Source organism: Euprymna scolopes, chromosome 36 (genome assembly GCF_053919585.1).
Source record: "Euprymna scolopes isolate OS-2025 chromosome 36, ASM5391958v1, whole genome shotgun sequence".
NCBI classification, from domain to species: Eukaryota; Metazoa; Mollusca; class Cephalopoda; order Sepiida; family Sepiolidae; genus Euprymna; species Euprymna scolopes.
Window position 1 is genome coordinate 4,822,421 of NC_136517.1, and position 26,790 is coordinate 4,849,210.

General features: G+C 35.6%; 1 protein-coding gene across 32 annotated transcripts in view; it reads left to right on the forward strand.

The window, feature by feature from the left end:
• The window catches only part of LOC145260301 (phosphofurin acidic cluster sorting protein 2-like), a 459,714-nt gene that overhangs the window by 254,628 nt on the left and 178,296 nt on the right, over positions 1–26,790 (forward strand). For all 32 annotated transcript variants that reach the window (XM_080118156.1, XM_080118160.1, XM_080118163.1 and 29 more), the window contains exon 5: positions 7,172–7,328. In XM_080118156.1, coding sequence (XP_079974282.1) covers positions 7,172–7,328 — 157 coding nt within the window. The remainder of the gene's footprint in view (positions 1–7,171; positions 7,329–26,790) is intronic.

Here is a 26,790-nt window from a genome sequence, read left to right on the forward strand (position 1 = left end):
TAAGATGAAGACACATACTTATATACGTTCATACACAAAGTTCATTATACAGATGAGTGGAACACAAGTTCTTATAAGTACAAATTCACAATACCTTGTTTGTTGAATGACATAACACAAGACAGATGTTGCAAAATATGATGACGTCCTTTATTTCTTGACTGGTCAATGGTTTCACATCAAGGAATTCAAAGTCTTACATTATTTCAACTTGTAACCTTTCGCTTCCAAAGGGAGATTCCTTCTGACTCATGTCAGCTCTGTCCAACCCTCCCTTGACCCTATCAGGCCTCTGACTCGGCACTCTCGCTTTTCTCACTAAAGTTCTAACTATATTGACTCCTCATCTCTTAGCCATGACGTTATTGCATGACCAAAAAACGTGCATATCGATCCCATGGCTTGACATGCCTCACGTGTCTAAAACATGCACTGTTCCTCACATGTCTATCCCATTCTGTAGTCCGAATTCTTCTATTTTCAGCTTAACCTATTTTCCAATGTTTAACATTTTCTATTGTTCGGTTCTAGATAACCTCAATTTAATTTAATTTTTCATAAACAAAATTGAATCATCAAATTCCTTTTTCAATAATATTTCTAAACAACGAATTCATTTTCAATAACATATCTGCATTATTTATTTTAAACTCATGATCGGAATTCTCCTGAATCTTAATTCCAAACCTAGCTTCCCAGGTTCGAATTCTCGGACTATCCTATCTCATTTTTACTTACTTACAAGAGCAGGCGACCTGTTCTCGTAACAATAGTAAATTCCCTGGATGAAAATGGCTTAACAGTTCCGGGGGAAATGCTGAAACAAATGATAATGTAAAGTGTTTTAAGGCAGAATTTGATTAATTCTGAAAAATTTTACAAGATAAAATTGGGTGAATTTTTTTGGGACTATCTGATTGAATATTTATAATTTGGTCTGTACAATACTTTTTATTTTTAAAAAGTTTTTTTTTTTTTTTTAAATTTAATTTAAAGCGTAAAAAATAAGTGTGGTTAATAATTACACAACCCTTGTTTCAATGTACTCTCCATCATGCAAGAGATAGCCACTGTTTCTAACAACAGAAAGAAGCCAGTCAATCAGAGAACATCAATTAGGTTGCCTTTATATATGAAATATTGCTAATTAATATAGTCATGTGAGATTAACAAAAGAATTTATCAGAGTATTTGCTTATTGTTTACTTATTTGCTTATTGTTTACTTATTTGCTTCGAAAAACAATTTAACAATCGCAAATCTGTTGGCCAATTGATTCTTTTTTTTGCTGATATTTTTATTTTTTAAGAACCGATTACTAGATTTAGATTAAAAGCAATATTTAGAGTAGAATGGATTGTAAGGCAGAATTAGGTAGCGCGGATTGTGGTTAGAAGCAAGAAAGAGAAGTCTTACCGTGGGTGCTCAGCGAGTGAGTACAGGCAAAGAAAAGGAAGAACAAACATGGCGGCCAGCATTTTTATTTCGTCCGTTCTCGCATAATCTCGTGTGTGCGTGAAGATGGAACCTATAAAACGATGTTCATTTCTGGGTGCTGGGAGATGATTCCCGGCCAGCCAAGAGAGAAGAGACAGAGGACTGTAGCGATAATCTTTCTTGAACATTCCGTTTGTGTATTTGAGGTGAACCCCCCCCCATTTTACGTCAAGCTATTTCGGCGATGGCCAATGCAGGTTTAAGCAATATGATTAAGCCTTTTAATGGCGACGGTGATGTGGTGGCGTGGCTTAAAAAAGTGGACCTTGTAGCAAGGATTCAGAAGCTGGATGATGTGGCCACAGTAATACCACTGTTTCTGGAAGGGGACGCACTGGCCCTCTATTTGGAGCTCAGCGAGCGGGAACAGGGTGATGCAGACGCCATCAAGGGTCGACTGATCGAAGCTTTCGCAGAGGGGCCTTTCGAGGCCTTTAATAAGTTGAAAGAGAAGAGGTGGACTGGTGAATCTGTGGATGTCTATGCGAATGAGATAAGGAGATTGGTTGAGTTGTCGGGCATCAGAGGACATGCCACGAGTCACGTAGTCAAGATGACTTTTGTTACCGGGTTCCCGGAAGAAATATCGAAAAGGTTGCAGCAGGTACCGGGGGTGGAGACGCTGGATGTGAGTGAGCTGCTTAGAACTGCGAAAATTTTAGTGAGCACCCAGCCCACGGAGCCTGGAGGAACGACAGCAACGGTACAGCAGGATGTGGGCAGGAATCTGCCAAACCCGGGGATCGCATGCTTCGAATGCGGGGGACCACACATGAGAAGAGACTGCAGGAAGTTCTTGCAACGGACAGTGTGTTACAAATGCAATCGAAGAGGCCATTTAGCAGTAAAATGCACAAGTTCGGGAAACTGGCGAGGGGAGGCCGACGCGCCAGCGGCCGCCCCGATTCGAGAATAGAGGCGCACCCGCAGCAGATGCCCAAACAGAAGATTGCGGTGGAAGGACGGGAAATTATGGCCCTGATTGACACTGGCTGCACCACTACCATGGTGCACACTACCCTGGTCGGAAGATGGAAAGGGAAGGGTGAAGTAGTGGCATTCGATGTGTCGCGAGTGAAGTGTCGAGGGAAGAAGACCGTCACTATTGATATTGCTGAACGTCGGATGAGGGTCCATGCAATTGTCACTGATCGCCTGGTGCCTGGTGTCCAAGCCATCATTGGAATGGATGTTATATGCCGCCTTGGAGGTGTTACCATCACATGTGACAATGTGAGGTTCGGACTAGCTGAGTGCGCGGTGACGGAGAACGCTCCCAGAGGGATCAACAAGGCCGGGGAGGAAAGAAAATTGTCGATCAAAGATCAGGACTTCCCAGCCGAATTCGACGGAGAGCGGTGGAAAATGGAGTGGGCATGGAAACATCAAGCGCCATCGCTGACAAACAGGGTGGCGTGCTACACAAATTCGCTTAGAGGAGGGGCGAGAAAGGAGTTTGAGCAGGAAGTCGACCGATGGATTGAGGAAGGGATACTGATGCCTTGGACGGATGATGTGGAGTCGGGCATTTTGCCGTTGATGGCCGTTCTGCAAACAACTAAAGGGAAAATAAGACCGGTCCTGGATTTCCGAGAGCTGAACGGCCATGTTAAGTGCCATACGGGAGGTGACACCGTAGATGTGTGCAGTGAGACCATTAGGGAATGGAGGCAGATGAATGGCGCATCTACATTGGTAGATCTAAAATCTGCCTATTTGCAACTCCATGTTGCCAAGAAGCTCTGGAAATATCAGTTAGTCAAGTACAAAGGCAAAACCTACTGCCTTACGCGAGTAGGGTTCGGGTTAAATTCGGCACCCAAGATTATGTCAACTATCCTCAGGAAGATTCTGGAGACAATGGGAAAGGGAGATGGGGTAGTGAGCTCATACATAGACGACATTCTGGTGAATGAAACTGTGGTAACTGCCAAGGAGGTGGTGGCTCATTTGAAGAAGTTCGGCTTGGTCGCCAAAGAGCCGGAAAAATTAGACGGAGGGGCTGCTTTGGGCCTAAAACTGAAACGAGGTGCGTCAGGCGGCCTAGAGTTTCGCAGGGGAAACGAAATCCCACAACTGAAGCAGGAGCTCAATAGACGTGAACTTTTTTCCATATGCGGAAAGTTGATCGGACATTACCCCATTGCTAGCTGGCTTAGACCAGCATGCAGCTACATAAAGAGACACGCCGAAGGACAAGGATGGAATGATAAGGTGGGAGAAAGAACGGTCGCCATGATGGAAGAGCTCCTGAAAGAAGCAGCACGGCAAGACCCAGTCCGGGGAACCTGGAACATACCGCGAACATTGGATGGAGTCGTGTGGTGCGATGCGAGCAGCATTGCAACAGGGGTCGTTTTGGAAATTGGAGGAGTAGTTGCAGAAGATGCAGCCTGGTTGATGAAAAAGAATGACGTCAGCCACATCAATGTGGCGGAATTAGACGTGACAATAAAAGGAGTCAATCTGGCCTTGAAATGGGGACTACGTGACATCTGCATCAAAACAGACTCCGCCACGGTGTTTGCTTGGCTAAAGTCTCTCATTTCAAGCGAAAAAAGGATAAAAACGAGAGGGGCTGCTGAGATGTTAGTGAAGCGCAGGCTTGGGGTGCTGGCTGAGCTGATGCAAGAGTTTTGTTTGAAGCTTCGCGTAGACATGGTTGCTTCTGAAAAGAACCGAGCAGATGCTCTCACGAGAGTGAAGAAGAGTTGGCTGTTGCCAAAGAAAGATGTTGTTGCTGCATCGGATCTAGATGATGTTGGTGTGCGAGAACTGCACAATTTGCACCATATGGGGGTAGAGAGGACTTGGTACTTAGTGAAAAAAGTCGACCCAAGGATCACCAAGGAGCAGGTGAGGCAAGTGGTCAGGACATGCGACAGATGTCAGTCGATTGATCCTGCTCCAAGCACGCATGAAGCTGGCCAATTGGAGGTGAGTGGGACCTGGGAGAGACTGGCATGCGATGTCACCCATTACAGGGGTGGACTTTACCTTACCATAATTGACTGTGGGCCCGGGCGATTTGCTCTATGGAAGAAGCTACGTGGAGGAACAGGCAATGAAATAGCGGCAATCTTTGATGAGGTGTTTTTGGAGCGAGGCCCCGTGGAAGAGTTGTTAACCAACAACGGGACTGCGTTCAAGTCAGTAGCAGTGACAGAAGTACTGAAGAAATGGAAGATCCAACAATTTTTCAGAGCTGCCTACAGACCCAGTGGCAACGGGATCGTAGAGAGAAACCACTGCACCATAAAGGCAGTTGCGGAAAGAGGAGGCACCTCACCTGAGCAAGCCGTCTTCTGGTATAACATGTCGCCTAAACTGGGACAAGTACCAAAGACGGTCCCGCAACTGTCAATGTTTGCATATTCCTGGAGGCATCCCAGGGTGGAGCCGGCAAGCCGAGAAGTAGAGGCCACAGGGACAATTAAACTCGGGGACGAGGTATGGGTGAAGCCACCGGGGGCGCGCTGCACCACACAATGGAGTAGGGGTCGCGTAACTGGGAGGAACACTAGTAACAACATTGTGGTGGGAGGAGTCCCGAGGCACATTCTTGACGTCAGACCAGTTGAGGGTGAAGCAGTGGAGGGGAGTGTGCAGCCACAGGAGGAGGACGAGACACCTCAGAGGCCAAGTAGAGAGAGGCGACCGCCACAGTGGATGAGAGACTATGAAATGTGATCTTGAGATCAGGGAGGCATGTGGTTAGAAGCAAGAAAGAGAAGTCTTACCGTGGGTGCTCAGCGAGTGAGTACAGGCAAAGAAAAGGAAGAACAAACATGGCGGCCAGCATTTTTATTTCGTCCGTTCTCGCATAATCTCGTGTGTGCGTGAAGATGGAACCTATAAAACGATGTTCATTTCTGGGTGCTGGGAGATGATTCCCGGCCAGCCAAGAGAGAAGAGACAGAGGACTGTAGCGATAATCTTTCTTGAACATTCCGTTTGTGTATTTGAGGTGAACCCCCCCCCCCCATTTTACGTCAGTAGAGGCAGAGTTGGATAGCGCAGATTGTAGAGGCAGAGTTGGATAGCGAATTGGAGGCAGAATTAGTAAATTTAGAAAAATATTACAAAAGAGACTTAAGTGTGCATTTTTTTTTTTTTTTTAGGACTATTGGATAAAAATATTTAGCAGAATTTGATCTGTGTATTGATGTGAAAAAAAGATGCCTAAAGAAGCAACAAATCTATTGATTATTTTAGTATTTATTTCTATTTTGATTGTGTGATGTTTGGTACACATCTTTTAAAGAAGCAGACAAATGGATTATTATTTGACTAGACGTGAATATCTGAATAGACTACAAGCCTAATTAGTTTAAAACGATATGCATTCAATCAGTTGCAATCGAGATCGAGCTAGCTGACAAATCTATCAAGGAAATTGATGGAGGAGTTCAAATTGAAAAGAAAGAATAGGACTTTTTTTTTTATTTCTAGATATAATTGTTTTCTTCGACTCCCACTGAAAATGGCAGCCATTTTATTTTTTTTTTTTTTATGTCTGGCTAAAAATATTGATTCGAAACTGATTCCCTGATTGCTTTAAGGAAAACCTGCAGATGAAAGTCAATCATTTCTGTTTCTGATTTCATTTCTGGCAATTAGTTCCAATGAGTTTTTATTCTGTTAGATGTATCCTATCATTTGTGATGTAACCTTTTTAATGTTACACAAAACAGTTTGCACACTTTTGCACATGTGCGTTTTCGCCAGTGAGCGATCAAGAGAAAAAAAAATCATTAAAAAATATTTCATACATTGTGCAGTTGCTTATTTCTCTGAGTGCCATTTTTTCATGTGTGGGCTGTGATCCCTCGTGGTTGTTGATCTTCTGTTTCAGGTTGAAGTTCAGAATAGCCAAAGCCAATAACAAAATAAAATATAGTTATATATGTATATATGTATTGGATGTTTATAAAAACCAGGAGAATCATGAAAGAAAATTTTGACGCTAAGCTTTCTTTAACATCTACTTTCATTCCCTTTATCTTTGTCCCTTAAAGGCATTTCACTTTTAATATTTTTCTTTGTATGTGTTATTTAGCAAAATTATTGCAAACCAATATTAGTATTTTGCTAGAAATTTTCTGCTAAGGAGATACGCTTACATTGAAAACTCATGGGTAAAGGGCATTAATTTAAACATGGTATTCTGTGATTCAAGCAATAAATTTAAAATTTTATTTGAAAATTGATCCTTTAAAATGAAATTTGACCTCATAAACTATAATAATTTTTGTTGTTGTTACTTGAAAATTCAAACTTCTACACAGTGATGTACTGTGCGTGACATTGTTCCATAATATATTTCGAGGAAAATCCTCGTCAAATGGCAGGTGTTTCAAATCTGTAGATTACAAGTATGAAAAGGAACACAGAAAATATCTCAGCAGTGAATGGATATATTATAATTTATATATTTGTATGGTATTAACAGATCATTATGAATTTTTAAACCTAGTTGCTCTGTGTAGAAGGTGTATTATCTCGGCGATATTTAGTTCTAGTGTTATGCAAAAGTAGAAAAGCTGTTTATGAAAATTCAGATGCTAAAATGTTAATGAAATATTAACCATAGGCATCAAATGTTCCAACTGATGCGTAGCCGAAAAATAATTTTTTATACAAATATAATTTCATGAAATTTTTTGTGTTGTAGGTATTGCAACGTGCTGTCGATAAGGAACTTAATCTGTACAGTGATTTAAAAGAACAATCAACTGTTGTGGCGCAGGTGATTATGTTGTCATTAACAAGTCAACCTGTTGACCACGAGGATAACGGAACACGGAAACATCCAGCTTCTTCCGATGTTGGTAAGTTATATTTTATTTTATGTTTAATCTTCAACAATGAATCATGAATATCTGTGAGCGAGTATTTCTCTTCTAGTTCTCGGATTTTAACACGTCTTTTATTTTTCAATGTAACAAGCAAATCTCTAGAAAAATGTGGAATTCCATTATTTGTATAAAATAGATTTTTATCACTTTTTGTTTTATTAATGTACAAACGTTTTATTTAATCAAAAAATTATTCTTTCCATGTTTTGTAAGTTACTTGAATATTCAGTAAATATTTAGGTTACATCTAATATATAAAAGGTAGTTGTCTGTGTATATGTTTGTACGCTCATCTAAAAGTTAAAAACTACAGAACGAACCACCACAAAGTTGGTATATTATTGATCAGCATTGCCCCAGATGAATAATTAAAATAAAAAAATAATTATCCAATCTCTGAGGGTCAACTAATTCGGGTTTTGTCAAGGAAAGGTGGATTTTCAGTGTTGTTATATACTAATTTTGAAAAACATACTAATTTCAAGAATATCATTATCATCATCATTATTAATGTCTTAATTTTAATCTTCATTAGGAAACATGAAAGTGGTGCAAAACTGTTCTGTTTGAGGATAATTTTGCATATCCTCTGACAAATTAATAGTTATTTGCAAATTTAACAGTTAAAACAAATGTACATATTTATGGGATTTAAATTGCAAAATTGATCCTGTTAAAAGATAGACAAACAGACTTACAAATTTTGAAGATGAAAACAAAACAATTGATTTCCTACACAATGTAACTGTGCTGTACTGTTTTTACACATTGATCACCACAGTTGCAGGATCTCAGAAAAGTTTTGTGTGTGTTACAGTATTGTTTGCACTCGATGCTTACTTAGCTCCTTAAATTGATGCGATAATTTATCTCTGCTCAGATTCTGCAGCTGATCTGGTATGAACGAGAATTGCGTTTCAGTTATGTGTTTATTTGATTAGATATTCTCAAAGTGGCTTCTAAGATCAGTGGACATAAGAGTTTTTTTCGGAAAGAGGGGGGCAACATAGCCGACAAAGTTTATATACCTCCTCTACACACAACCCAGGATGATCTGTAAAGATGTCACACTAAAGCAGTACATATATAGCCAAAACAGATTAACAATAAAATCGTTACACTGATTAATTTTTGTAGCCTAAACAAAGTTCGATTTTAGGACTGATTTGAAGAAATAAGTTTTTTATTATTTAACAAATACTGGATTGTTTTCTTTGTTAAAATGTTATAATTCAGTTTTGTAATGAAAAAGTTATAAAAAAAAAAATGAGTATCATTGAAATACATGCTACCTCTTAATGGTTTTCTAAATTATATTTTCTTATGCCCCTTAGGTTGGTGGTGGTTGTGTTTCCCATTTTAATGAATTTCTCAATTCAGTTTTTTAAATCCAAATCCTTGCACAGACTACATTATTCATAAAACATTAATATACAAATTTGTTAACTATTTTATCTAATCATTCTTAATCTTCAGAATACTGTTCTCATCTTTAGTGGCATTTTCACAACGTTTCGGTCGATATAATCTTCGATCTTCTTCAGGTGTATCTTGTCAAACTTGGAAATGTTTCTGTCACAAACTCGGGAATTTGGACCGAATTTCAAACGGAACTCTTTATTTACTTCACGGGGGTAGCATGCTCTTGTTCCGTCAGCCATGACTGGATAGAGGTCCAAAGTAATTCGCAACTGTATTTTTTGATCACCCACACCAAGAATTGAATCTTCAACCTTCAGGAAAATATCACTTGCGCAATGACCTGTAGTATAGTGGTTAGAGTTCTTGGAAAAATCAATTGTAAAAGTGATATTTTTCTGTAGGTTGAAGATTCAATTCTTGGTGTGGCGGAGCAGAAAATACAATTGTGAATTTGGACCTTTATCCAGTTATGTTAACCCTGTAAAATAAATAAATGGTTCCATTAAAAAATCTGTCTAAATTCCTGCATTCAACAAGATACGCCTGAAGAAGGTCTGAAGTTACATCAACCAAAACTTTGTTGTGAAGATGAGAGCAGTAGTTTAAAAATTCTAAATAATTCAAAACAATTTTTATCGAAACCCCACATGGATGGGTACGTTGGCTAGTTGTGCATATCAACAGAATTACAGCGAACATTTCATATCAGACTTCAACTTAAAATGGCTAATTATTTGGAAATTTTAATGCTTGTTAGTTTACTTTACTCAAATTCTTTGCATATATTCTGAGCAGTGAATCGATTAATTTGCAAATATTTCTTACTCAATTACAAACATTGTGTTGGTCGCATTTAAAGAAAATCTGGTGACTGATATTTTTTTTCTCAAACTTTTATAAATGCTTCAAGTTGAAATATAAAAACTGATACTGTTTGGGTGTGGCTAAATTCCTATTCAAAACAAACCTTTCTATTGAAATATAAGAATGAAATTTCATAGCGTATAAATGTAAAGAATTCTTGCTTCCATTTAATTTTTTGATGCACAAGAATTTCTATGCCATTGAGTGAAGAATATAAACTTATAAATCAGTTGATAAAAAAAAAAGAAAATTAGAGCTAAAATGTTTGGTAGGCAAAGAAGCTCAAATATCTGACCTCGATTCGTGAAATTTTAAAAGGTTTAGATTCCAGCCTGAAATCTTATGATAATAAATATATATTATACCAAATTTTTTTTTATTTTTTAAAATTGAGGGAGAGGGGGGGGGGATACTGTGTTTTTTTTTGTTTTTTTTTAACAAACTAAATATAAAGAATTCAGTAAAAACAAATCTATCATGATTTGTCTCCCCTACGGTCACTATAGATCAATGTAAACAAACGTTTCAATTTCTGGTTGTTTTTGAACAAACGAACGAAACGTTTTAATATTTGGCTGTTTTTTAACAAACAAATAAATTCTTCATTTTTGGCTTTTTTTAAACAAACAAATACACTTTTTAATTTTTAGTTAAAAAAAATTGAAATTGAGTTGTCAAAAGCCAAGGAAAACGTGATGGAAATTATAAGGATGGATTTGAGAGAATGGAGGATAAATAAAAGCATGTCCAGAGATAGGTTAGTTTGGAAATCAGTTTCTAAAAGTCGTCCAACACATGCCAGCATGTAAATCGGATGTTAAACTGGATGTGACAACAAAAAAAAAGGATGCTATAGTTTTGCCTACTGACAATTTATTTTCCCTTGAATGTACTGTTTTTATTTGATGAGAAAATCAAAGTCTGTCACATTTTCCTTAAGCAATTATCATCGTTTAAACGTGAAATGCTTTGTTGTATATTTAAATAATAATTTTTTTTATATCTAGAATTTCAAAAATTTACTTTCTGAAGGACCACTTTCCCATTAAGTCCATGTCCTTTGTCGTGTGAATTGCAGTCTCTTGCCAAATTAATTTTTTTTTTTTGTTAGTATTTTTTATTGTTTCTTGGCTTCTTTTCGCCAAAATTCCAAACTGGCGAAATGTCTTTAAAGAATTAGGTCGATGCCACTGTGTTGTTGGCAAGATAGAACTCAAAGGCACAGGATGTTGAAGATGTTCTTGCAACAGATGGAGGAGTAACCACTCGGCCATGGAGTAAACATGCATCTCTCTCCTCCCCTCTTCCCCATGAGTTCTTCATCTTTATACACGTCTTCCCTTGTGTGCATATTTACACAATAAACAACAGCTGCACCTGATAGTTAACACACGCTTTCTCCTTTTTATTTTTCTCCTTTCTTTTCTCTTTTTCCTTTTTTCTTTTTTCCTTTTCTTTTTTCCTTTTCTTTTTTCCTTTTTCTTTTTCCTCTCTTTTCCTCTTCCTTTCCCTTTTTCATTATTGTCTTTTTTCATTTCTCATCTGTTTCCTTTTCTTTTCTCATCTGTTTCCTTTTCTCATCTTTTTCCTTTTCTTTTCTCATCTTTTTCCTTTTCTTTTCTCATCCTTTTCCTTTTCTTTTCTCATCCTTTTCCTTTTCTTTTCTCATCCTTTTCCTTTTCTTTTCTCATCCTTTTCTTTTCTCATCCTTTTCTTTTCTCATCCTTTTCTTTTCTCATCCTTTTCTTTTCTCATCCTTTTCTTTTCTCATCCTTTTCTTTTCTCATCCTTTTCTTTTCTCATCCTTTTCTTTTCTCATCCTTTTCTTTTCTCATCCTTTTCTTCTCCTTTTCTCATCCTTTTCTCATCCTTTTCTCATCCTTTTCCTCTCCTTTTCTTTTTTAAATTTTTTTCTTTCCATTTTACCTCCTTCCGATTTTCTCTTTTCTCAGTGTTCTCTCTTCTCAATTTTGTGTTTCTTTTCGTTAACCTGTCATTTCTTTTTCTCCATGTATTTGAAACCTCTGATCTCTCTGGTACTATCATTGTACTATGCAAATTTATATAGTTACGAAAAATTTGTTTTGACTGAACAGATGTTTGTCACATGATCAAATGTCTTGTGTTTCAAACATCAGATCTCGATCCACAATTCATTTGGCTAACGTTCAAATATTCTTTTTTTTTTTTTTTTGACCATTGATTTTTATGCTTTTGCGAAAATATTTATAGCTGATGCCATTACTTATATTACATAAATAACTGTGTTTCCTACCATATGTGAGCCGCTCATTTATTTATGTCGTTTTTGGCTGAATTTTTTTCTCTGTCAGATTTATCATGGAGCCAAAAACGAAAATTCTCTTCTGTGTTATAATGACCTTGTTCCTATGTTAGTACAGTCGTTATGATCTGATACTCTGTTTCTAAGTAGAGATTTCTTTAAAATTGAAAGATGTGATGGTAAGATCAATCTCTCCCTCACCCTTCCTCCCTGTCTCTCTCCTACCCTCTTTCTCCCTCCCACACTATCTATCTAGCTCTCTCTCTCTCCCAAGCTTCCTCCCAGTCTCTCTCTTCCTCTCGCTTCATCCCCGTCTCTCTCTGCCTCTCGCTTCATCCCCGTCTCTCTCTGCCTCTCGCTTCATCCCCGTCTCTCTCTGCCTCTCGCTTCCTCCCCGTCTCTCTCTGCCTCTCGCTTCCTCCCCGTCTCTCTCTGCCTCTCGTCTCCCCCCGTCTCTCTCTGCCTCTCGCCTCCTCCCCGTCTCTCTCTGCCTCTCGCCTCCTCCCCGTCTCTCTCTGCCTCTCGCCTCCTCCCCGTCTCTCTCTGCCTCTCGCCTCCTCCCCGTCTCTCTCTGCCTCTCGCCTCCTCCCCGTCTCTCTCTGCCTCTCGCCTCCTCCCCGTCTCTCTCTGCCTCTCGCCTCCTCCCCGTCTCTCTCTGCCTCTCGCCTCCTCCCCGTCTCTCTCTGCCTCTCGCCTCCTCCCCGTCTCTCTCTGCCTCTCGCCTCCTCCCCGCCTCTCTCTGCCTCTCGCCTCCTCCCCGCCTCTCTCTGCCTCTCGCCTCCTCCCCGCCTCTCTCTGCCTCTCGCCTCCTCCCCGCCTCTCTCTGCCTCTCGCCTCCTCCCCGCCTCTCTCTGCCTCTCGCCTCCTCCCCGCCTCTCTCTGCCTCTCGCCTCCTCCCCGCCTCTCTCTGCCTCTCGCCTCCTCCCTGAAGGATAAGGATTAATGAGTGTTAGGTGGCCGTTGAGACAACACTTTGATTATCGATAATGGTGGAACTTGGGGTAGTGTTTTTTTTTTTTGTTTTTTTTACAAAAACTTGTTCATGTTGACTTGAAAACGGTCATGTTATAGTCAGCTGGGAAGCAACCCCAATGTATTGTGATCAACACATGGGTAGTTTTAAGAAAGAAACTTTGCTCAAGGATTTTCTGTTTATTTTCGGATACAGATAACTGCTGGGAAATTGCTTGCAGTTGTTGTAGGTAGACTAGTGTCTGTTGCAAATGTTCTTACAGTGGGGGGTGGGGGCATAGTTAGCAGCTCAGTGGGGCACCGGCAATGAAAAAACGATAAAGACTTGCAATGTCTTTTCTATGAGAAGAGTTTCACTCACTAGATTTCAAAGCCAGGAAGGAAAGGTATCTCTTAGCAGCTTCTCCCCAGATATGACAACAGTACACCATCTTAAGACTTATTTGGCTGTTATAAAAGTACAGTTTTGGTAGCTTTTCTTACTGAGAGATAAATTCCTGACCTCATCAGAAAAGTTTGTTCAAACTTATTTTCATGTTTCTGATTAACATAGGAAACATTGAAAGACATTTTTTTTTTGAGTTTTTTTTCGTTCATGGATGAATGATTTAAATTTGTAACCCTTATTTGCAAACTGTTTTGTCCTTCTCAAAAATGATAGATTTTTCGATTTTTTTCTTTACAATCATTTCTCTGAATTTTTTTTTTTAGATTTGATACACCTTGTTAAAAATCTGGTTTGATTTCAACTTCTTGCTTTATTGTTATGAGCAACAATTATCCATGAGCATACACCACAAAAAGTCTTTTTTTTTTCTAAAATCCAATATTCCAGTTGTAATGATGATTAAGCTGTATCCGACATGAATCCAAGGTTTTGTTGCCAACGTTGTGTGCATCATAAGTCTGAGTTATTTCTTATCTAAATAAATCTGAATTCTTTGTTGCCAATATGACGCGACATGCATTCAAATTGGGGTGATCTGAATAAGTCTAAATATCTTGTTGCCAATGTTGTGCGATGTAGGTTTTGAATCTTCCTCTTCGCCAGTGTTGTGTTATTGAAAGGCCAATAATAAGTAAGACAACACTATGGTATATTTACAAGAATGTATTCACAGAAGTATGTTTTTTTTTTTTTACATGGAAGTCACCACTTACTAAGGCCCAGAGCCCACTCGGGGATAAGAGTTGTGTGTACAATAATCAATGGAATAGTATCGCAGTAATCGTTAGTATTGGAGATTTGATAAAGTGTCTTACTTAAGGGGTGGTTCATCAAGAATTTGTTTATGTTGGACTTGAAGACATCTAAGTTGTAGTCAGGTGGGAAACAGGCAGGCAGAAGAGACTTCCACTGGCGTGCACTTCTAAGAAAGAAGCTTTGTTCATGGAATCTACGTTTTGGTTTTGGCACAGTTAAAGAGCGGGGAAGATTTTTATCAGTGGTTTCAGCCAGACGGGTGTTTATCGTGAAAGATTGGTGAGGGGGGGGGCAGAGACAAGCACCTGCCATGGAAATAACGATAAAACAAAGACAGGCTCGCAACGTCTCTTCTGTGGGAGAGAGATTGCAGGGAAGAGAAAAGGGCATCCCCACTAAAGCCACAAAGTCTATTTTGTACTCTGTCAAGGCAGGATAGGCTGTTTTTAGCAGCTCTTGCCCAGATGTGGCAGCAGTACTCCATCCTTGGATGTACTTGACTTTTATATAGATAGAGAATTGCATCAGTAGTGAGATAACTTCTGGAGCGGTACAAGACTCCTACCATTTTTCCAGCGACCTTGGCAACAGACTTGATGTACGTGTTCCATTTCAGGTCAGGAGTAAAGGTCAGTCCCAGAAGCTTATCAAAACATAGTCTCCCCTAGACAAGAGCCATCCATTTCAATTGGTGCCAGATGGGGATCAGAGTGTTGATGATGTAAAAATAGGAGCTTGATTTTAGATGCATTAAAAGTAATCAGCCACCTCTTCCCCCACTGTACACCATTACCCTAACAAATCTGATCGATGATTATTTACAGGTTGACTGGTTACTTACATCATTTTTATTTTTATTCTTCTTCTGTTTGAAGATATCGGCTTCCTGAGTTAAAATGCACCAAACATTGGTGTTTTTTTCCCCCGTTTCCTTTGCAAAACTCAATCATGTTCTGCAAATCAAAAGACAATTTTTCTGTATAAAACAACCAAACTAAACACCATGAATAAATATTTGAAGATATGAAGAACTTGAAGCATAATTTTTTTTTACAAAAATGATTGGATTCTGTATCAAATAACGAAAAAGGTTGATATGCTATAAAACAAAACCGCCAAATAAAGCAAAATAATAGATTGTTTCAGCGTTAAATAACCCAAAAATGGTTGAATTTAGAAAAGTGTCTTATTTTTGGTTTTCACTGTTGCTGTGTTTGAAAGTAGGTTAATCTTGAAAAAAAAAAAAATCTGTGTATTGAAATAACTTTGCTCTATTAACTTGATTAGTGTCTCCATTTAATCAGTCTGAGTGATGGCGCACAGATAATGGCAATGATAAAGTTTTTTTTTTATCTTTATTTGGTTGGTCTCAATATTATTGATAGAATCAGAAGATAAAAATGTCATCCATACTTGAACTTCTTTTGTATTCAAAGAGGAAATAGCTCAGTAGTAAATGTATTTTCACATTAATACATGATTTGTCCCATGTCTCTCACAGGGAAAAGCAGGGAATTCGCTTGTTTTTAGAGAAAATTAGGTTGCTTATTTTTTCTCCTAATATAAATAATAGTTATCCCCAAGTTCCACATTTTTTTTTTTTCGACTTCCAGATTCTACTGGTTCTGAATATGACCTAAAACTATATCCGATGGTGAGGCCTTGGGGAGTGTGGAGCCACCCTTTAATTGCCATTTCTCCCAGGTTCACTCTGACCCGGAGTGGTAGTACCTGTTAGGGTCCCAACTATGGGTTAAATAGAATCTGACTTAAAAAAAAATATACTCCATTAAAAATCGTTCCTTAAAATAACTAGATTCAGCATTAAATAACCTGAAAAAGGTTGATATGCTGTAAAACAACCAACCAACCAATCCAGGTTCTACTGACTGTTCTACTTCATCAGGAATGTCCTGGAAAAGTTCCTTCTAATTAGTGTTTACCACTTTTTGAATTTTCTATTTTAAGAAACGGCCAAGTTCATTTGCTTATTTTAAAACTGGTAAACATTAATCAGTAGGGTCCACAACCCTCATTTTTTTTTTAATGTTTTTGTAAATACATTTTGTTACTCTATTGTCGTTTTTTTTTGTTTTTCTTGTGACCCCTTAAATAGGGTCATGACTAAAAAAGTGAAATGAGTTTTTCTGTTTTTTACCTTTTTATTATCAATAATAGTTTTGCTTTTGAGTATAATTACAGTCTAGCTAGCTATCTATATATGTATACATGCGTGTGCGTATATATATAATATATATATATATATATATATATATATATATAAATTATATATACACATAAATTAGTGATGGGACGATTCCAATACTTTTACCAATTCCAATTCTTTATAAATATCTCAAGATATTTTTTTCTCGATTACCATAAAGACACGTGATAAATATGCATACGTTCTTAAGCGTAAAAACATGTTTGTTTGGAAGGGGGGGGTGATCTCCAGATTTTAGCTTTACTAATAGTTTAAACGCAATAAATATTTCTTTTGTTATTATCAGCAGTAGAAAATAAATCAAGAAAAAAACTGGACACATAATAACCCTTATCCCCGAGTGGCTCGTGGGCCTTGGTAAGTGGTGACCCCCATGTGAAAAAAAAAATACAATGCAAAAAATTACAATGTCTATAATTCAATCTTTGCTGTTTTTGAAAAGAACAGCTGACAGAAAAATAGCTATAAAATTTGAAAATAATTTTGCAAATATTCTACGAAAGTCATTGGAGATTTTTGTTTCTGATGTTTTGAGTGTTGATTCTGCTGCTAACTTTATTTGCGTGTGTGTGTGTGTGTGTGTGAGGTTTGGCTGGGTTAGAGGGAATGGTGTATAATAAGATAATTTGGGGCAACAATTTGGATTGTTCCTTCTGAATTCTGGAATTTTGATGGCTGTTCCTTCCTCTTGAATTTGCTTTGAGCTTAGCCAAATGCCAAGAAGTCTTTTCCTAAAGGTTTAGAATTGATGTTATCATTATTAACAGGATGTTGCAACATGAGAGAATTATCTGACCACAACTGGGTTTTTATCATCTAAAAAATAGATGCGTACCTAACAGTTATCAAGTCCATACACCAAAAGCTCAACTCCACTTCAGATTCCTGAAATTTTTAAATGTCTTACTCCAGCTCTGACCTAAGGAATCTTCGAACAACAATTTATATATACATTATCCTTTTTTTTTCTTTTTTTTTTATAACATTTGGATTTTAAAGAGGATGGTCATGTTTTCCTAGGTTCTAGCTCAATTTAACATTTTGTCTGTTGTAATGAAGAAAATTGAAAGAATTCATCTAAAGTGATATATGATAAAAATGATTGGTGGCAGTAGCCAGAAAGCATTCTGAATTTTTTAAAACTCTCAACTCCTAAATGCATTTGCACCAACTCATCAACATTTCATTCCCCACTTTTCCGAACAAGAAAATATATATTGGTGATGGGACAATTCCAATATTTTTCCCGATTCTGATACAATTACTTATTCCGATTCTTTTTATACTTCTATAAATATATTTTTTGCGTGCTGGGGGGTCGGATTATCACAAAAACAAATGAAATATGTGCTTATATTTTTGCAAATGTAAAATTACATGATACATTTTAGTTTTACTAGTAGTTTAAAACAAATATCATTTAATCATTAATACGAGCCATGGAAGGACAAGTTTTAAACAAAAACAAACAAATAAAAAAAAGAATCGTTTTGGCATAGGGGAAAAAAAACAAATTTTTCCTATTCCGACCCCCCCCCCAAATTCCGATTTCCAATTCGGATTAATTGTTCCAGCACTATAATATATATATATATATATATATATATGGCGATTAAGCTATACTGAATATTCCAGCTTGAAGAGTCCTAGAGTGGGTGAAACGCGGAATATTCAGTGTAATCACCATATATATTTTAATCACCATATATATTTTACAACTTACTAACTAGCTCTACCTACGTATTGAGCATTTTTGAAGTAAATACTTAAAGTTTATGCATAAATTTATACTTTCGTATATTAATTTTATGTGAGTAAATGAAGTAGTTATATATACTGTAACATTTATAGTTAAAAAAGAAAACTGACAAAAACTATTCTAAACTGTTTCCTTCAAAGTTAATCAGTCATATTTACCTTTTCCTAGTATTTGTGCAATACTCCTCCTGGAAGTTTATTCTCATTTGGTTCAAATTTCTTTGATTTTTATATCTTTTTCTGGAATAGATAAACACAAACTGCGTTTGCATCCAATATTAATATGGATGAATATAATTAACTCAACATTTAACAAGATTTTAGTCCTACTGAGTAACATTAATAACAAGCCTATCTGCACAAGATTAAACAAAATAAGCACCCAAATATCCCAAGTGACCTCATCTACAATTATGAATATGGAGTCTGGTCATCTAAATCCGATATCAGGTCTAAAGCCAAGGCTGATGTATACTGCATTCCCCATCTTGATTTTGATAAGATCTACATTGGCAAGCCTGAACAAAATCGGAACATGAAACTTTATGAACATAATGATTATTATTATTATTATTATGAGATATAAAAACAAATTACCCACTCAACACCATTTTCTCTCATATTATGGAGTATGGCCATCATTTTGACTTTGCAAGTCTTATAAAACTAATACACAATAAATCAATATATCGTTTAATTGAACCTGTCCTTATTTCCCACTCCAGCAATACAATAAAACAAAATGAAAGACTTTCATCATGTCTCTCTCCCCACCTATCAAAAACTATCATTAATGAAAATAATTTGGTTACCAATTAATACTAAATTTCTATCTTCGTGTATGTGTCTGAGCTCCAATCTCTCGTCCCCCCCTCGCCAATCTTTCACGAGAAACACCCGTCTGGCTGAAACTACTGTCAATAATTTTCCCCACTCTTTATCTGTGCCTAAATCCAAACGTAGATTCGATGAGCAGAGCTTCTTTCTCAGAAGTGCACGACTGTGGAACTCTCTTCCGTTTGCCTGTTTCCCATCTGATTACAACTTGGATGTCATCAAGTCCAACATAAACAAATTCCTGACAAACCGCCCTCTTAAGTAAGACACTCTATCAAATCTCTAATTGTACATGCAATAACCCTTATCCCTGAATGGTTTCCGGGCCTTGATAAGTGGTGACCTCCATGTAAAAAAAAATATATATATATATATATCTGGATTCTGCATCTTTGGATTTTACCGTCATTGGATATTTTACCTTTCACCAGACTGTCCGTTCACGTGAAATCACTTTCTTATTCACTCTATTCCCTCTGCTTCCTTTTTTCTAATCAAGTAAGATCTTTGACTTACTTGTAGTTTCATTTAATACTTTTGCAAGCAAAATCCAATCCCGCATTTTGCTAAATCCTGCTCTCTGATGAGAAGGAAAATATTTCTTCAAAACTCCGCGGATTAAGGACTATCCACTTATTTAGTGTTTCCTTTTTAAAATTAAATATGTTTTTAACTCTTTTTCAAAGTGTGTTTTTAACATGTTTTATTAACTACTTGTTCTTATATATATTAGTAGAACCCCAGAATACGGCATTAAAAATTAGTAACAGAATACAGTATAGTATATAATCAAATAACATAATAGCACCGTAAAGCTGGCCAAATACTGTAATACATATATACATGTCTTTTGTATAGATTGCAAATTCAAATATATAGTACGTATGTACACTCACTCGTATAATTTCCTGATTTGCATAAATTTAAATATGTTGCTCTTCCCTTCACCATGAAGCACTTTTAGCTGTTTCACTCTTGAAAAAGACCACGTAAGATGGGAAAAATATTGAACATTTAGGTTTTTCTCCTTCATTTTTAAATATCGTTGGAGTTTTATCCCTTTTAATAATATGGATAAATATAGTTATTAGTTGCTCCATTTATAGAAAAGTGCTCAGTTTCATTGGTAGAACCAATGTAGATCTAATTTTATTGACATAGTGTCACCTTCCTATTCTGACAAATATATATTTTTTTTTTCACATTAAATTAGAAACATTTAATTTGTTTCCATATGCACACCATCCCTATGAATGTTTATATTTAATGCTAGCGAAATATTTTCACTCTCGGAAATGGTACTGTCAGTTATGGCAATCAGTGGTTGGAAAGTTTTTTAATGATTGTAAAAAGGAAAGGTGCTTTTTTGTTTTAGTAACATGAAATACAAGACGCATTATGAAAATAGAAAAGTATTTTTGATGCTGTTGAAAATCACGTTTCTCTCACGTTTCTGAATTTTTGAGATGAGGATTGATAATGTCGATTACTTAGACTATCGTTCTCATTTTCAGTGTTATTCTGACAATATAATTTCTGACCTTCTCCAGATGTATCTTGTCAAACTCTAGAAGTTGGAGGGAATTTCGCATGGGACCCTTTATTTAATCCATGGAGGTGACAAGTTCTTGTTCAGTCAGCCATGACCATATAAAAGTTTTAAGTAATTCACAATTATATTTTTAATTTTGCCCACACTGAGAATTGAACCATCAACCTCCAGAAGATTGTCACTTAGAATTGAATTTGACCTTGTACTTTATTTGTTATGCCACAGGTCCTTGAAGATAATCAGAAATTGTTGGATGGAACATTGTGGGATTAACACTCATGACAAAGAACAGTTGTTTGAATAACCCAGATAATATTTTTCTAGTTTTTGTCGTCTTCAACAAATCTACAAAACATCAACCAGACAACCCTAACCCTAACCTCCTTGTTGACTTTACTATAATTTCTCAGACACCAGTTTAATAAAAGCACACATTAATTACTACAGTGCACACTAATCGCGATAAATTTAAATGAGAAAAATAGTAAACATTTAAATTATAACAATAACTACAGAAAAAGGTCACAATAAAAAATAAAAAAAACTAATATAAAAAAAATATCATTTAATGCTGGCATTAATATTCTAAATATATTTAATAACTGATGTATATCCTTTGATATTAAAATAAATCCTTCCATGTTATGGTTTCTAGCTTAAATAATAAGAACGAAATACATTACCAAATTAAAAAGCAAACATTTCTCTTGAATCTGGAATCAAAATGGCCGGAGAGATGCTATGGTTCCAACGAAAGAAAAATGAATATGTGAAAATGAAAAATCAGAAAGATTTCTTTCTTTTTTTTTCCCGTATTGTTTATGATACAGTTTCAGTTGTAATACCCTATTCAGGTTGTGGTAGTTTTGCTAGTATTATATATTTATGCCTTTTTATTATATATAATATATATATATATATATATATATATATATATATATATATATATATATATAATATATATTTGTGCATTTTTATTGTGTGTCTGTATGTTTGTATTGTGTATGTCTGTATGTATTTGTATTATGCATGTGTGTATGGATTATATATGTATGTTTGTGTATTATGTAAATGTATGTATTATACGTATATGGTTGGCTCTGCATTACAAGAATTTAAAAAAAGTCTTTTTTTCCCTTGTTGCTCCCTCTTACATTGTTAAAAAAAAAAAGCATGAGTATCGTTCCTTTGTTTTGTAAAACATTTTTTCACTAATATTAACAATTAGTATAAATATCCCGAAAAATTGAGCTATAGGAAAGCCTTTATAAAATATCTTCGTGCCCCTTGAAGATTGAACCTTCTTTATGATCTACGGACCCACCCTCAAACCTACGGTTTGAATTCTTGTAATGCAGAGCCAACCCTCTTTTCCTTAGAGAAAAAGGAGCAGGTTTTCAACACCCGAAGAAGGCCACAGGTTGCAGCGACCGAAACGTTGTGCTAATAACACCCAAGATGAGAATAATAGTCCGATTAATCAACATAACATGAACAATTATTGCTTACCAATAGCACGGTTTCTTATTAACATGTATTAATTGCACTAACTCGTTCTTGAACAGATGGCACTTTATTTTCCAACCGGTAATGGTCACACACACAATTAGTAGCACATTGTCGTCCTTTCTAGTAAATGTCAGCCATCATTTCAACTTCGATATCCAAAGTGACATGCTTTATTATTCATATGCGACAATTTTCACTTCTATCTCATTTTTCTCGTTATTTTATCTTCGTTTCAGAAAATAAGACATTTGGTATTTGAAAATAGAATTGCTATTCTAATCTTGTTTCGGGTAATCTCTTGTTGTTCAGAAGATTTTTTTTCTCATAAACTCATCACATAGTTGTTTGGTCTACCTACTTGTTATGTTCAGGATGAATGGAAACCCAAGAATATAATTAAGTGATGCGACACGTTACATATGTTACACGTTTGTTTAAAAACAACAACAAAAATAAAATGTGCAAAATTTTTAAGAGATGCAGAATAATTGACGTGAATATTCAATTTGCAATTCTTTTATTTTTTTATTTTTTTAAATTGTTAAAAAAAATTGCTGTTTCAACTTGGTTTCCAAATAATTATCGGATATTTTTCATCAGAGTAAATTTAAAAAATCAAATGAATTCTTCATTGTATTTTCGTGTTATGCTGGCATGGTTTCCAATTCTTTTGGATTTCACAATTCTTGCTTTACTATAAAATCCTTCTCTTGAAGGAAAAAACAAAACCACTAATTATAGCTTTTTGATATGGAGAATATTGTCATTTCTAAGTATTTTGAAAGTGAAATTGAAGAGTTAGAAGGTTTTAAACAATTATTTCTGTGTATGTATACAACCTTCCTCGGAAACAAAACTTTTAGTGGATTAAAAAAAATTTTTAAACTCTGTGCAATACTATTGATTAAGCACTAAATGATCTGAAAATTAAAGATTAGGAAATGTTTATAATTTTTAGAAAAGGTGTTCTATGTAAGTTTAAAAATGCCCTGCACGCTCCTTCTCTTGATTATTATTTTTTTTCTAGTCTTTAGCTAAAAAAATTAGTTTACAACTGCCATTTTCTAATGTTCCTATTAGATTGCTGTCACATCTGGGTTGGTGCATTGACCACTAGTCTCTTGCTCTCTTAAACAGGGGTCCAAAAAAAGTCTCAAATCTAATAGGCCCCATATTGTCGGTCAAGGTTCAACCTCCATCGAATCACTGCAATGTTGCATCCCTGTATCTCTTTTACAAGTATTTTAATGAAATGTACTCTGATGGACTTATAACACTTATGTCTCCATGCCGTACATACCCTCAACTAATCGGACAAGCAAGAAAATCCCTTCTACTGCAGAGATCCGTAGATGCTAAAAAGTCTTCTACTCTATTTTCTTGCCTCAAATTACTAGGCTTTATCATTTTTCTGCCTGTTTTCTGTTTCCCTATACTAACCTGCAAAAATTTAATGTGAACAGACATCTCACTGCTCAACTCCCCACAATCTCCTGTTAGATGTTACCCTAAATAATAGTCCCTTATATTTCAAGTGGCAATATGTCTTGTTTGTGGTAATAAAATAAAATAAGATGGGATATTTAATTAGTTCAATAGACACCAAAGCAGTATCTAGAATCAAGCATACCAGGTTCAAAACCTGATTAGTTGTCATGTAATTTCAAATAACATTATAGAATCGGTAACCTAAATGCCCAACTCTGACTACAATTCAAACTCCTAAAATTCTTAAAATTCAACTCTGATTCCAGCCTTGGAAATCTTTCAATAATAATTTAAATTTATATCATCTCATCTATAGCGTTTTGATTTTGGTAGAGGATTGCTTTCAGATCTAAGTCTTTTATTGATGCATGATGAAAAATGCTTTTAACAAAAATATTTCACAATATTTGTGGCCATTAAATGGCACTCATTTTTGTGTGTATTTTATATATCAATATTTTGTTTAATTATTCAACACCTTTTGATTTTTATGCAATGATTTTTGCTTTTTGACGACAATTCTGAATGATATCCACATTTTTTTTCTCCAATTTATTCACACAAAATATTAGCCTCAATTTGATTTTCTTCCTATGTGCATCTCATTTGACTAAGGATTGTAAATCATTAATTACAGTTAATGAATGATGATAAAGTTAGATTTGGATCAATATCTAATTGTGTGGCGTTAATCATTGTGCATAAATATGAAAAACGAAACGATCATGTCTAGTCTTGATTTAAGACTGATATATACAATACCGGCAAAAAGAAAGTCTGCACTTGTAATTTTTTTCAAAAACTGCAAATTTAAGCTAAATTTTATGTAGCTGTTTAAACAACTTATACCTCATTTGATTCGCCTTTTTATTCCTCTATAATTTTACCTGTTCATATTTGACTTTTAATTGAAATATTCTAGTGTTCACGTCAATTTAAAAAAATAATTTCAAATTGAGGAGGCAAAAAGAAAGTCCATAGAATGGAAAATTGTTTTTGTTCTCACAATGCAAGTCTACCAAGCATTATTTTCTTTTTTTGTTTAGTAATAGTTAACATGTGATAGCCGTACCTATATGGAAAAAAAACACTCTTAGCCGTAATGAAAAGAAAATATTACCCATAATTTACATAAGTTATTAAAACTGAAACTGACGTCTTTAATAAGGTGCTTCTGCAGTATAGCACCGATATGAAAAACAAACTCTATGTACAGAAAAGTTAGCACAACAGAAAATTATCAAAGAGTTTCATTTTTAAATAAGAAATAAGGTGCTTGTAGAGTAACCGACTCAAGAAATAAGGTACTTGTACAGTATGATACCATATGAAAAACAATGAAAATATTACCTGTGATGTACTTAAGTGATTAAAACTGAAAATCATGTAAAATCGAGTCGTTTTAAATAAGGTGCTTCCACAGTATAGTACCTATATAAAAAACAAACACTTAGATGTACAGAAAGTTAGCACAATCGAAAATTATGTAAAATAATCAAGTAGTTTCATTTTTAAATAAGAAATAAGGTACTTGTACAGTAATCGACCCAATAAATAACATACTTGTACAGTATAGTACCCATATGAAAAAACACAAAAAATCTTACCTGTGATGTGCATAACTTTTTAAAACCGAAAATCACATCAAATCATCAAGTAGTATGATTTCCATTGTTTCCTCATATAGGTAGAATACTGTACAAGTATCTTATTTCTCCTCATATTATTGTTAAAGTGGGTGGAGGAAATGGAAGAGGTATAAGGAGTCAGTCACAGAAATGGCTGAAGCAGTTTACAATCTGAAAATCATTTTATTTCATATATATTTTTAAGAGTGGAGTGTATGGTGTAACTTCCGGTAATGGCTGAAGCAATTTACGATCTGAAAATCACTTTATTTCATCTAACAAATTCAAACATTCAATTTCATAATGAATTAAGAATATTTATCGTATGAAATATATTTGCAAGTGTTGTCATATCATCTGCCAACATCCTACACTTTTTTTTTTTTCGTTAACCAAATCCCACAAATCGCATTCCTTACTTATTCATTTCATTTTCTTACCGCTATGAAAAAATTGCAAATCTTATTACTTACATGCCAAATTATCAGATTATCAAGATTGTGACATAGTTATTACTGATTTACAAGTCATTTTGATTAAATTATAATCTCTCGAAAAAGTGATGCCTTACTATAGTTCTATTTCTTGTAATAATATATCTCAAGCAGTCATCCATATTTGTCTTCAAGAATATTTATTTTTTCATTTACAGTCTAATCTATCGAAGGGCATTCTATTGTTTGCTTATGTGATGTTTTCAATTACCATGGAATTTTCACAAGTTCTGCTAGTATATATTATTTGTATTATTATATATATTAAATATATAATGCACATATTATTAAAATACCTGTCGCAGGGTGGGTATTAATTTAAAAATTTTTCTTGCCTTGGAGAGTATGGTATGGTTAGTTTACCCTCCCCTTAAATGAAGAAATTAAAAAAACAAATAAAAACAATATGGCCACGTTACTTAACCTGTTGCCTTGAATACATGTTTTAATAGTTTAGGATTTAAGCAAATATGTATTATTTTATCGGAACTGAACAACACTGAGGTTACAAAATGATGTGCACAAGAAACCCCCGTCATTTGAACCCAGAATCCATCCAAATACAAGGAAAAGAGAAGGGAAGAAAGCTATGCAAATCATTATAGAGTGTATCTGGCTCTTATACTTACTGGTAGAGGATTGTATCAGAAGTTAATTTCTGGAGCAGTGGAATGATCTAACCATTTTTCTAGCAACCTTAACAGATTGGTTAAAAATATTCTATTTCAGGCCTGGGATGAAAATCGATCTCATGAGCTTATCAAATACAGAGTACAAAATAGACTTTGTGGCTTAGTGGGGGATGACCTTTTCTCTTCTCTGCAACTTCTCTCCCACAGAAGAGATGTTGTGAGCATATCTTTGTTTTATCATTATTTTCATGGCAAGTGCTCGTCTGAGCTCCAATCTCTGGTCCCCCCTCGCCAATCTTTCTCGAAAAACACCCGTCTAGCTGAAACCACTGTCAATAATTTTCCCCAATCTTTATCTGTGCCTAAATCAAAACATAGATTCCATGAACAAAGCTTTTTTCTTAGAACTGCACACCTTTGGAACCTTCTGCCGCTTGCCTGTTTGCCTCCTGACTACAACTTGGATGTCTTCAAGTCCAACATAAACAAATTCCTAATGAACCGCCCCCTTAGGTAATGACACTTTATCAAATCTCCAATACCAACTATTACTACGATACTATT